General features: G+C 40.7%; 1 protein-coding gene across 2 annotated transcripts in view; it reads left to right on the top strand.

Annotated features, from left to right (window-relative positions):
• Pir (pirin) overlaps positions 1-12,773 on the top strand; it is a 91,709-nt gene that overhangs the window by 77,458 nt on the left and 1,478 nt on the right. For both annotated transcript variants that reach the window (XM_085684746.2, XM_048440626.3), the window contains one exon: positions 10,124-10,190. In XM_085684746.2, coding sequence (XP_085540872.2) covers positions 10,124-10,190 — 67 coding nt within the window. The remainder of the gene's footprint in view (positions 1-10,123; positions 10,191-12,773) is intronic.

The following is a 12,773-nucleotide window of genomic DNA, read 5'->3' as shown; positions in this document are numbered from 1 at the left end:
CACACACATACAGAGGCCAAGGGAAGACGTCCGTCGAGGGTCCTGTTGTATCATTTTCCACCTTATTGCTTTGAGACAGTTGAGACTGGATTGCTCTCTCAAATTGAAACTCACTATTGCATCTCGGCCTGGGGGTTGTGGGTTTGGGTGATCACATATAGATTTTACGTGGATGACTGGGATTTGAACTCAGGCTCTCATGGTTGAATAGCAAGAGGTCTCACCAACTGAGCCATTACCCCACCTCCAAACATTTAATTTTCTTTTTTAAAATCATTTGAGGGTTTTCTAAATTCATGCTTTGATTGAATTCATCTCGTTTCCTTCCTTCAACTTTCTCCCCTCTGCCATACTATTCCTTCTCAGTGTTTCTTCACGTCCTGTCTTTGTTTTTAGCCCACCCGGGTTCACCTAGTGTATTGACTGTCTGTGCATCTGTTTACGACCATTTTCTGAAGCATGGGGAGCCTTTTAGGGGTTGCATTTGAGAAGCAAACTAACCCTCCCATCCCCAGTTAATGAATTGCCAATAGCCCCTTGGGTAGGGGAGGGACTTCATGACCCGCCCTTCATCCATGATGGGATTATTGTCTAGCTTGACATTCATGGAGTCACAGCTACTTTGAATTCATATGTACCTGTCATGTCCAGAAAATAGCTTCACTACATATTTCCACTGCCTCTGGCTCTTAACAATATTCCCTCCCCCTTTCATTTTCTTAACTTGTACTTTTTACTAATGCCCATGAAAATCCTTAAATCTCTCATAAAGCTGGAAATTTTTTCTCTTCCTTGGGAAATAAATTCTGCCACTATTTTATCAAGTACTTTTAATAGTCTCTGGTGATTACCTTGCTCTATTTTTGAGATTTCTGTTGGTATATTTCAAAGTTTCATCTATATTAATTTCTTGCCTTCCGCAATCATATAAAAGTCTGTATTGCTTACCCCCTAAACATTTGAATCTAGAGGCAATGCATCTTCATTGTGTTTTAATATTACTCTGTCACAAAACTGACATTTTAAAAACATAAGTAAAGCTAGGCTAGTCCTCTAGGAGTATAAATAGAGATCTGCCTGCTCACAAGGAGCTCTTTCAGAATCCTCCACATTTGGACCTAAGAAGAGGATATGGTGTGTTTCTTAATTCTTTTCAATGAGAACCTCTACTTTTTAAGTTAAGTTTGGGGGGCTCTTGGGGGTTTCTCCGTTCTTTCTCATGTCTGTTACATCCCACTGAGCAATTGACTCATCATTCTGTGAATCCATTAAGTCAATCTGATTACTTCGTGTCAGTCCAGTCAGGAAGATTAAGGCGACAATTGTGGACAAGCTCTGGGATGGTTCCATTTTGAAAAGCAGGAATAAGAACTATTTCGGCAGCAGCTGACCCATGAAAAGCCAGTCTAACTCACTCCTCACCCTCTGACCCTGCTATCATAGAGTGACGTGGACTGGGTGGGGGGTTTTGTGTCTCAGTCCAGTTTGCTGATAACTCACTTTCTGCTGCCTTGATCGGCAACAGCAGAACAGTTATCTATGAACGATAAGCAGAACAAAACATAATCTCAGGAACATCAAAAAAATGCAATCTCAGAGTCTGCGTCCTCTGATTTTTCTCTCAAACCGTATGAAGTTGCCATTTTCGACCTTCAAGAAAAGCAATTTCCCATAACTCAACCAAATATGGCAAGTAGGCCTGGAAATTATTCGCAGCCCAGAACATGCTGATCTATTAGTTTCTAATAGGGTCTGGATTCATTTGGCATCCTCAGTTTGTCCTATTCTATCACAGAGAACACACTACAGAGGAGGGTTTAGAAGCTAAAATCGACAGAAGTGATAGGAGAAGCTGTGGGTCAGAGGCTAGATAGCTGGGGTAGACTCAGAGAAGTATTAGTTAGTTCATTGGCAAAGTAGCATCCCTGACACAGGGGGCATCCTGTTCCTGTTATATGAAGTTCCACCTTGTTCATGTGGTCGTGAAATCATGACAACTTTAGAATGAGAAGTCATATTTAAAAGAACTTTCATTTGAAGAGGTTGTTTGTCTAAAGGAAAGTCAGAAGTTCCCTTTATTTTACAACAGGATAGAGGCTGTATAGGTTTGGGTCTTGGCTTTGCCACTTGTTGGCTATGAGACTGAGAACATGTTTCTAAATTTCCTGGTTCTTCAGTCTTGTTGATATTTTTACATTTATTATTTATTTGTTTGTATTGGGGGGTGCACATGCCCCAACATACATATGCATTCTAGAGGATAACTTTCAGGTATTGGTTCTTTCCTTTCACCATGTAGTTCCTAGGCATCAAACTTGAATCATCTGGGTTGGCGGCAAATACCTTTATGTGCTCAGCTGTCTCACTGGCCTAAGCGTCATTTTATTTGTCTACAAAATTGAAATAATTGAAGCCAACTATGTAGGATTATTCATTAATCACGGTTACCTATGCCAGCGTCTGTTCCAGATCTAGCACAGAGGTCAGTAAATGATGCCCGACAGGCCAGATCCAAATGCATTTCTTTGTATTTTATTGGTCCACTGTCACACCTGTTTGTTTCTGTATTGGCCATGGATTCTTACACTGTGTAGGTAGAAGTCAGTTACGGCAGAGATTACATGACCCACAAAGCCTAAAACTTTCTGACTGTTTACAGAGAAAACTTTTCGGTCTTTGGCGCAGGACAATTGTAGGTACTCAATAATGGTAAGGGGAAATGAAACTGCTGACAGCACCCCAATTTAACAGATTCACACATGCATTAAGGATTCATAAGGATTCGAATCACAGGCTCAAGGACACATAACAATTTTCACTTCTAGAAAAGACCTCGAGGGACATTGACCAATAGTTTTTAAAGTAAGGGTATTCATCCCGTGTGGAACTCATCTTCGCCTGAGAACTCTGACAAGGAGAAAGATATACTAAATTATGGTCTAGAATGAGGAACTGATTGAGTACCCCACTTTCTTCTAGCTCTTCTTTGCTTGCAGTTTCAGTACATCTCACCCCAATGTCCTCCACCATCATTCCCATATCCCCTGGTGACCAGAGTATGGGCCACTCCTGGAGAGTGGCCAACCTATAGGGTAGGAGAAGAAGCTAAGAAAAAAGATATGTACGCAAACAGACCCCAGTTCTCTTTGTGCCATCTCACCATGGATTTGCTCTGTCTCAGGCTAACTCGGGGTAGCCCATGAGGACCCAGCCTTCCTTCCTCAGTGGGCAGATTGTCGTTTTCCATTATTCCTTTTTTCCCTAGGGATACAAACTCCAGTCCTCATGTTTGTGTGCTCTAACTATTGGGCAATCTTCCCAGCCCATCTGTTATTCTTAAGTCTGCTGTAACACCTAACAATGGCAGTGGTCCTGATTTACACAAGGCTTAAAAGATTCTGTACCAGACCCTTTGACTTCATGGACAAAGCCTAAAGCACAGGGACTTTGTAAGGAATTTAAATATTTCAAAGTCCTGGGAGATCGGAACTGATCTCAAGCTATCCTGGACACAAAATCCTGAACTAGAACAGGTCTCCCCGAAGCTGCCTCTGTTTCAGAAGCTCCCCATGTGAGTTTGACCTGCAGCTGGTGTGCTGGATTTTTCTTCGGAGTGATGGTTGCCTTAGTGGTCCCATGATTAGAAGCATATGCGTGAGAAAGACTCCATATGACTCAGACCCACGCTGTTCCAGAGTCCTAGAAGAGTAGCAAGCTCATTTGTAGTAAATGTACTGAGGTAGGTGAACACTGACTGTCATGGAAACAGTGGGCAACCGTACTCTTAAACTGTCAACGTCCACGGTTATCTCATTCAAATGAGTTCATTAAAAATAACCACTGACAAACAGAAATGAAACAAAGCACTCCGTGAAAGTTAATGGCAGGATTTGTCTTATTCTTTGTCAGAGTTCATGGTGAAAAGAACCGCTAGTTTTTTTTTTTTTAAGCTGTTAAACAGTTCACTGCTTGATTTTTTTTCTATTGATGCCTTAAGTAGAGGGAGTGAAGTTTAGAAAGAACAACTGCATGCAATTAAATCATGCTCAAGTTCAATCTCTTTCTGGTAACTTTTCCAGGTAATTCATCACACTAGTAAATGCTGTTGTAGTCAAAGAGCATGCCGTAGCTTCATTCCCACAGCCCTGCTCTTATTACAACCTTTGTGTTTATAGTCAATTTAACTGAGTTAGAAACTCATAATCTGGAAGTTATTAGCACATTAAATGACCCTTGGGCCTTTCCTCGAGGCTTCAATCATGTATAGTTGATCTCCATGCAATGCAACACATGCCCTGGCTGTAACAGGTATGGAGTATCAAAAGCAGTTTACCTATTTTGCTTTATTTAGCTAGTGATTAGTGAGCGTGCCTGGGTGAGCACACATGCATGTGCTGTGATGCACTCATGGAGGTCAAAGGACAGCCCTTAGGGGTTGGTTCTGCTCTCCTGCCATGTGGGTCTCTGGAATAGAACGTGGGTTGTCAGACTTGGTGGTCAGTGCTTTCATCTGCTGACCATCTTGCTGACCCCAAGGACAGGCTTTGGAAGTTAGTATCTAAGATGTACAAGACTTAACTAGGAACCAAGGACTCTAGAAGACACACCAAAGAAAGAGGCATGAGCTGGACTTCAAAGGTCCTGCTTTGGAGTTGGAGTCAGTCTACACGAAGCAGTCACCTGGGCCTCTAGTACCATTGTATGATGATTTTTCAAATTAATGTTGATAAAGGCATTGGCATAGAGGCGCCTAAGGACTGACTGTCTTAGGGCTGTCTTTCATCCTCTTTGCTTTGCGTGATTTTCATCCTTTGACACTATGGATAAAACTTTCTACTGAGACTTTGAACTACATTGCCATTCCACTAAGCAGCTATAGAGGCGATTAGGTTTTTCCTAAAGGCAGCTAGTCAATGAAAAGCAAGGGGATGGAGAGGGAGGTCAGCGTGTTAAAGCTGCTTGCCTCCAAGCCTGCTAACCTGAGTTCAGTCCCCAGGGGAGGAAGAGAACCAGCTATCAGAATTTGGGCTTTGACCTCCACATACACACCATGGTACACATGCACCAACCCCATGCACACAATAAAGAAACAACGTAAAAAAGTTTCAAAAGCAAGAGGCAGAAAATAGATCTGGCTTAGATTAAAGGAGGGGCCACCCAGATGGTAAATCTGTAGGAAACTCGTGGAAAGAAATTTGGAGCAGAAATCTCCAGGGTTTTTACAATGATGGGAAACTTCAACTCCTAAAAGGTTCCTAGTTTCTCATTTCAGACAAAATGCACATGTCCTCTTATCCTGCTGTCCAAATAATAATTGGAAAGTCATCATTTTATTTGAGTAATATAAAAGAGCAATTTTTTTTTTTTTTTTTTTTTTAGCACTTTCTCATTCCAGAGTGTGGAAACAGGGCACATTTGTTACTCCTCAAAGACCTCTCTTTTGATTAGGAAACTTCCATTCTGAACAGTCAACGTGCCCATGACATGCAGGCCAGTCTTTCTTCTCTGCTCCACTAACCCTTTCTCTTCCACTTCCTGACCCCCTCAACTCAAGTTTCTCACCTTGGCCATGGCAAAAACAAACAAAACAAAACACTATTACGGGATTCTCTTTCCCGTGTTTCTTTTTCACCTAAAACCCCACTTCTCCAAACCCCTTAGAGAATAATCCTTTGTGATAATGAGTTGCTGTTATTGTTGTTATTGAGGTCTTAGCCATTTAAACATCACACTGAAAAAAGAAAAAGAAGAAATTATGCCAAATGCAAACCTTCCCCATCTCTGTCAGCCAGCGGCTCACCACAGCACATGCCTAGCTCTAAAATCTCATGGAATTAATTTTGGTATAAGATGGCAAAACAATACCTCCTTTTCTTGGATCGCTGGATGTTGTGCAGACTGAACAACCATTGTGATGGCTAATCTTGGTCAACTTGGCACACCTCGGAAGAGGGAACCTCAGTTGAGGGATCACCTCCAGCATGTTAGCCAGTGGCCATGTCTGTGGGTTATTTTCTGGATCTCTGATTGATGTAGGTGGCAAGGGGGCCCTAGCTGTGGGCAGCACAATCTCTAGGCAAGTGGGCCTCAGCTGGTAAAAAAGGTAGCAGAGGGGCTGGAGAGATGACTTGGGCGCTAAGACCACTGACTGCTCTTGCAGAGGTCTCATGGTTGAGGTTCCTAGCAACCACACGGAATCTCCGAACCATCTGGAACTCAAGTTCCAGTAGATTCCACGTCCCCCTCTGACTTCTATACATGCAGACAAAACCCTCATACACATAAAATAACTAAATCTCAGGAAAGGAAGGAAGGAAGGAAGGAAGGAAGGAAGGAAGGAAGGAAGGAAGGAAGGAAGGGAGGGAGGGAGGGAGGGAGGGAGGGGAAGGAGGGAGAACAGAACATGAGCCTGGAAGTGAGTCAGTAAGCAGCATTCCTCTGAGGTCTCTCTGCTTCAGTTCCCGCCTCCAGGTTTCCATCTATGACAATGGGTAACCCAAATAAGCCATTTCCTCCTCCAGTTGTTTTTGGTCAGTGTTTTATCAGAGAAGCAGAAGCAATCTCGGACAGGCACACTGACTAGCTGGTAGAACTGGGGAGAAGCAAGAGTCAGCAGAGAGTGGATGAAGCTCAGTGCTTACAACAAAGGACGAATTTTAGTACCTGCTCTTGGTGCCATCAGTTTTCAGATGGCTGATTTCCAGCCAGCTTAACATTTGCATGCGCTTGGATAGTGAGTTAGATTTTGAATCAGTAAGGCAATGGTGGTTAGGAAGTTACAGACCTGAGAATTTTTAGACACATTTATTTTTTGTTTATTTTTATATCATGTACATTGGTGTTTTGCCTGCATGTATGTCGGTATGAGGGTATCAGATCCTCTAGAACTGGAATTACAGATGGTTGTGAGCTGCCATGTGGTTGTTGGGAATTGAACCCAGGTCCTCTGGAAGAGCAGTCAATGTTCTTAACCCCTGATCCATCTCCCCAGAGCTGACATGAATTTTTTTATGTGTGAAGAAGTAATTAAAACATCAACCAAGTGTGTATGAAATGCTATCGCTCTTGAGATATAAGGAATAGTAGAGGAAGACTTTTGAAGATATATCCTTTTAAACATGCTCCCGCAGCAACTGTAAAAAAAAAAAAGACTTTTGAAGAAACCATTCTACCATGCATCCATACTTAATTTGTTTTTATTATTATCATTATATTTAGTTTTTTGAGACAGGGTTTCTCTGTATAGCCCTGGCTGTCCTAGGCTCACTCTGTCGACCAGGCTGGCCTTGAACTCACAGAGATTTACCTGCCTCTACTTCTCAAGTGCTAGGATTAAAGGCGTGTGCCACCACTGCCTGGCTAATAATTTATTTTTAGTTGAAGCCAAAAAGGTAAACACATTTCAGACCTCTCAAATATTACAGCTTTTATTAAATTTACAGAAGAAGAAGGGGTTAAGTATTAATTTTGTTGAATCCAGTGGTAAATCTTCTGAGACTAGGCATTGGAATGACTTCAAGTTAGAGAGCTTTGTTTTAGTAGAAGCACATAAATATTTTATATAATTTAACATACTGAGCTTTGCATCAGTAGAAATGTATAAATATTTGGTATAATTTAAGATAACATTATTATTTAGAAAATATAATTATTTATTATAATTATAATAATATTAATATTATTAATTATTTATTATTATAAATGTTATTTATAACAGTATTTATTATTTAGAAAAATGCTATGTTAGTAGAATATGAGTTAAGTTTTAAGAAATTTAGTTTTTCAAATATATAGTAATTGTTTTTTTTTATTATTATTCAATTGAAAATTAGATAGGCCTGAGAGAAAACTGGAGGGAAATACGCAATGCTCGATTATCTATTTGTAAGAAAGCACTTTAGTACTTAGAGGGTTAAAATAGCAAGTTCCCAGCTTCTGATCATCATGCTGGTTGGTCCCTCTGCTGGCTTCTCCAGGCTTTCCAGGTGCCTAGCAGGTTGGAGGCTGGGCTTGGCTGGAGTGGTTGTTTGTGGACGTCCCAGGGCCTCAGTTCTCCTATACATGGCCTCCCTGTTTGGCTGGCTCAGGATGCCTGTTCATATGGCCCTCCACAGGAAAGCTGGGAAGACTGACAAGTAGGCGGAGCTAGGGAACTGAGGATATAAAAACAGAAATTTTTGAAACCAGAGGAGCCACCGATCCAGTAGGTCTAGAAAGTCAAGGATATGTAGTCACTAAAGTGAGGCCACACAGAGGAAGCTGAAGTCTGCTGAAGTCTGGAGAAGTCTGGAGAAGTCTGGAGTTCTGTGGCCAGCAGTCTGAAAACGGGCCGGGGGTACCTAGGTTAGAAGGTTAGCAATCAGGAAGAACTAGAAATGGCATGAGACAGAATGAGGACAAGCTGGAACCTACCGACACCCCAGACTGTCATTCACTATGAACTGACATAGCATTGCAAGAACAAAACATGATAGTTGCTTTAAAATGTTCAATTTTTTATAATGAAATGAGCATATGATTTTAAACCAGAAATGCACTATTATAAGAACAATTCTCCAAACATTATACCCACATACAGGTATACATTTTATATTTATATTTTTGTATGTATTTTATTTTAAATGTGCTGAGGCATATTTCATATTACTTTAATAAATGACAAGGCAATAAAGTCTTGTTTTGTGATTTGTAGAAGTATTATCTCCATTTAAAAATTATATTGTTGGGCTGTGCTCTTCTGTTAAAAGCATTGACTACCCTTCAGAAGGACCCAGGTTAGATACCTATATGGCAGCTCTATAAGCAGTCGTGGGGTATCCAACACCCTCTTCTAGCCTTTTTGGGCTCTACGCACACATGTGGTACAGACATCCTATACACATTAAATAAATACCTATACACATTAAATAAATAAATAAAGTTAAAATTTTATATTGTTGCTGAAGAGGTGGAAAGAATGTAAGAGCCAGAAGTAGTGGAGGCCTACAAGGTAACAGTAGTTTCAGACACCACAGGGTTGATGTGCACATATGAACTCACGTAACAGCACTCACATAACCCGTACAAGTTTCAGCCAGACAAATCCCAACATGGGAAGGGGAACGTGGGCACAAAGTCTCACCACTAACTAAGAATCTGTTTGCAGTTGATAGCTACTGAAAGAGGAAAATCAAGTTTTTTTCAATGGAGTGATGCTGGGGATTTCAACCACACTCTAGGTCAGGCCTCATGCTCAGGATTGTTGGCCAACACAAAATGAACTCCATGTGTTTGTGTGTGTGTGTGTGTTTGTATAAGTGTGTGTGTGTGTGATTCTGTAGTGTGTGTATGTATGCTTGCTTTTGGGGGGTGGTTTGATTTTTTTTTTAAGAGAAAGAAAGAACTTGTATAGGTAGAGAGAAGGATGTGGGGGAGGGGAAAGATTGTCAAAATATATTGTATGAAAAAAATTTTTAAATAAAAAGGAAGGTAATACAAATTTTAGATTTTGTATTTAACAAAAGATTATTTTACTAATGAGAAAGAAGCTAGTTCATTAAGATAGTTTGTTATGAAGATGTCTCTGTTAATGAAGGGCATAACTTTGGGGCTGAGGATATGGCTCAGAGTGAAATGCCTGAGTAACAAGAATGGGGAGTGCTTCTGGTTCCCCTAGCACACATGTGTGCCAGGTGTGACAGCACACATCTGTAACTCCACATGAGAGGGAAGCCAGACAGGCAGATCCCTGGAGTGTGATGCTAGTCAGTCTAGGCAAGGGGTGAGCTCTGGTTTCAGTAACAGACCCGGTTTCCAAAACTAAGGTGGAGAGCTACTGGGAAGACACTTGACAAAGACCTCTGGCCTCCACATACGTGGTCTCACACACACACACACACAAAGAAGATTTTAACTACAATTTTCCTTCTTTAATTACAGATCTTAATATATTGGTAACCTGAACTTAGTGCTGCATTCTAGCTGCTGTGATACTAAGCATCCTAAGGAATAGACATTCCCATATCAAGGACTGCAGAGAACACGATTCTGTAGCACCATCTACTTAACTTCTGTGTTAGCTATAACTTGTGTCCAATTTGACATTCAAAAATAAATGTGTTCACTATTTGATGCTTTTTTTTAGGATCCCCAAAGAAGCCATTTTGTCTTAATTGCTGGGGAGCCATTAAGAGAACCAGTTGTCCAACATGGTATGTCCAAAATGATGATGGTTTTCCTGGATGACATTTTTTTCCTTTGATGTGTGTGTGTGTGTGTGTGTGTGTGTGTGTGAGAGAGAGAGAGAGAGAGAGAGAGAGAGAGAGAGAGAGAGAGAAGGGATTTCAATTTGAAGGAAAAAAATTTCATTGTCCACTAGGGACTTGAATATCATTTAACCAAAGTAACAGTGATTTCAATACTGCTTTGTGTTGCTATAACAGAATACATGAGACTGAGTAATTTATAAAGAAAGGAAATTTATTTTGGCAGACATCACTGGAGACTTGGCAGTTCAACATGTGTGTGTGTGTCTGTGTGTGTAGGGCCTCATGTTGTTTCAACTTGACAAAAAGTAGAAATGGGTATATGCTTGGGAGACAAAACTTGAGGGGTGGTTATGCTTCACAACATTCTGCCGCTGTGGTAATAAAACCAGTCTCTCCCCGCACCAAAAAATTAATCCAGCCCCACAAGAGTGAGAGCTCACCCACTGGAAAAGTTATTACCTCATCTTCATGACCCAATTGCCTTTTAATGGCTCCATCTCCCCATACGGCCCAAGAACAATCAGATTTTAATAAGAATTGTGGAGGGGAAAATCAATATGCAAACCATAGCCAACACGGTCTTTGTAATCTATTATATTTTTAGTGAAAAATATGAGCCTCTTAGGAATAATACTTCTTTGAAAAATCTCTGTACTAGTTTAAGCCATTCTTCATTGAATTACAAAATGAATAGAGTCAGGCTGGAATGATGGCTCAACAGCACACGCTGCACTCGCAGAGGACTCAAACTTAGTTCCCAGCGCCAGAAGATCTAATGTCCTCTTCTGGCCTTCTTGGACATCTGCACATATGTGTGCGCGCATGCGCACATACACACTTAAGAATAAAATAGATTTTTTTCAAGAAAAAGAAAGAGTTAATTATTGTATGGAAGAGGTAGTACTGTACTTGGAGTCAGAAAATGCTGGCATCGGGACAAAACCTCTTTGGATCTTGATGTCCTTGTATCATTGACATTTTCTTAAATGAGAAACACCTAAAAGCACCAAGAACCCAACTTGTTATTTAAACCTTTTTCTGCAAAACATACTATGCAGTTCTCTAATTATTAAATTAGACATGATTTAAGATCTCATTGTATTCCACTACTTGGCATGATTTCCAAAGTATACACAATGATCTCAGATAAGCCCCAGCTAGTCATAAATTTAAGCAACACTGAATATTTAAAAAGAATATTGTTTTTGTTCTAGCAGTAATTTAGAGGGGATATTAAATCATAAGCCCCTAGCTTGTGATCTCTCATGTTAATTTTGCACACTTCCTTTTGTCGTGACTGAAGAAAATTGTCCTTTGGTAAAGAAAGCTACAAACAAATGGAGTAGGGTCATCATCTAGTTATAGGCTGGAATTTGGGTAGGAAAAGCGTGTTTGCGATGAAAACCTTTTGTGTTAGGCCCTTTCCTCCATAACAGTCCTGAGAAACAAGAGCCCAGTTGAATGAGGATGACACAGCAAACTGGAAGGCAGGATGCAAATCCTCTTCTGGTGCCTCAGAGCCAAGACACTGGGTTCACATTCATCGGCCCAAATAAATATATGTCTCTTGGACTGTCAGTGACTGATAGACAGAGTGTTTTGCTTGGTTTGCTTAATTTACTTTTCTTTTTACATTTTTTTTTTACTTTTTTGTGCTCAAGGGCACCCCCAAACATCCTGAGAGTATTTGGGGACTGGTTGTGTTTTTGTGACTTCTTAATGCCCTGCTCCTCTTGTCACTGAGTGTTCTTAATGATGACATTAGGCAAAGATGTCACAGCATGTTGAATTAGCAAACAACCATAACTCTGGTGGAGTTATGTCCTTCCTCCAAATGAGAAAAAATGCAGATATTCCATTTTTTAAACATACACTTTCATGCCATTTGCTATTTGCTAAGTATTGCTCAGAGTGTTTTTCAAATGTTAATTGATTTAATTTCCAAAGCAACCCTGAAAACTTGACTGGGGTGACAAGGGAATGACAAAAAGGCACACCGACACACATACAGAAAGCTAGAATTGGGAGTCTGTATTTGACCTAATGGAGATCTACATACTATACACCGACCCAGAACCTCAGCAAGTTCATGAGTTCATTCTATACAGCAAAAGAGGAGGTGCCTCGTCTCTGTGGCAGGTCTCTGTAGAGGCTCAGTCTCAGGTTGCAGTCATCCAGGATGAGGAAGTTGTGGTTGTTAGTTTTTGCATACACTGCAGCATCCTCAATTGTGCAGCACACAAATTGGCGGAAGACTTGCCGATTTCCTGAACCTGACTTTGAGGAAGATTTTGCCCATTCCCATGAGTCGGAGACATCTGTCCTTATCAATAATATACATTCACTCAACGCATCCCCCTTTCCCTATAACGTCTTAGGTGACCCAAGGACAGTTTGTGTCAAAAATAGAATATAGAAATGTACTACGGAGAAAGAGTTGCGGTATAAGCGTGGTGGGACTCTGCCTGGGGAAACCATAGGAAAATTATTGTGTATCAAGTCAGTCCTTGGTCCAGTCAGTATTTA

The sequence above is a fragment of the Myodes glareolus genome, chromosome X (genome assembly GCF_982192425.1).
Source record: "Myodes glareolus chromosome X, mMyoGla1.1, whole genome shotgun sequence".
Taxonomy (NCBI): Eukaryota; Metazoa; Chordata; class Mammalia; order Rodentia; family Cricetidae; genus Myodes; species Myodes glareolus.
This window is presented reverse-complemented; position numbering and strand designations above follow the sequence as displayed.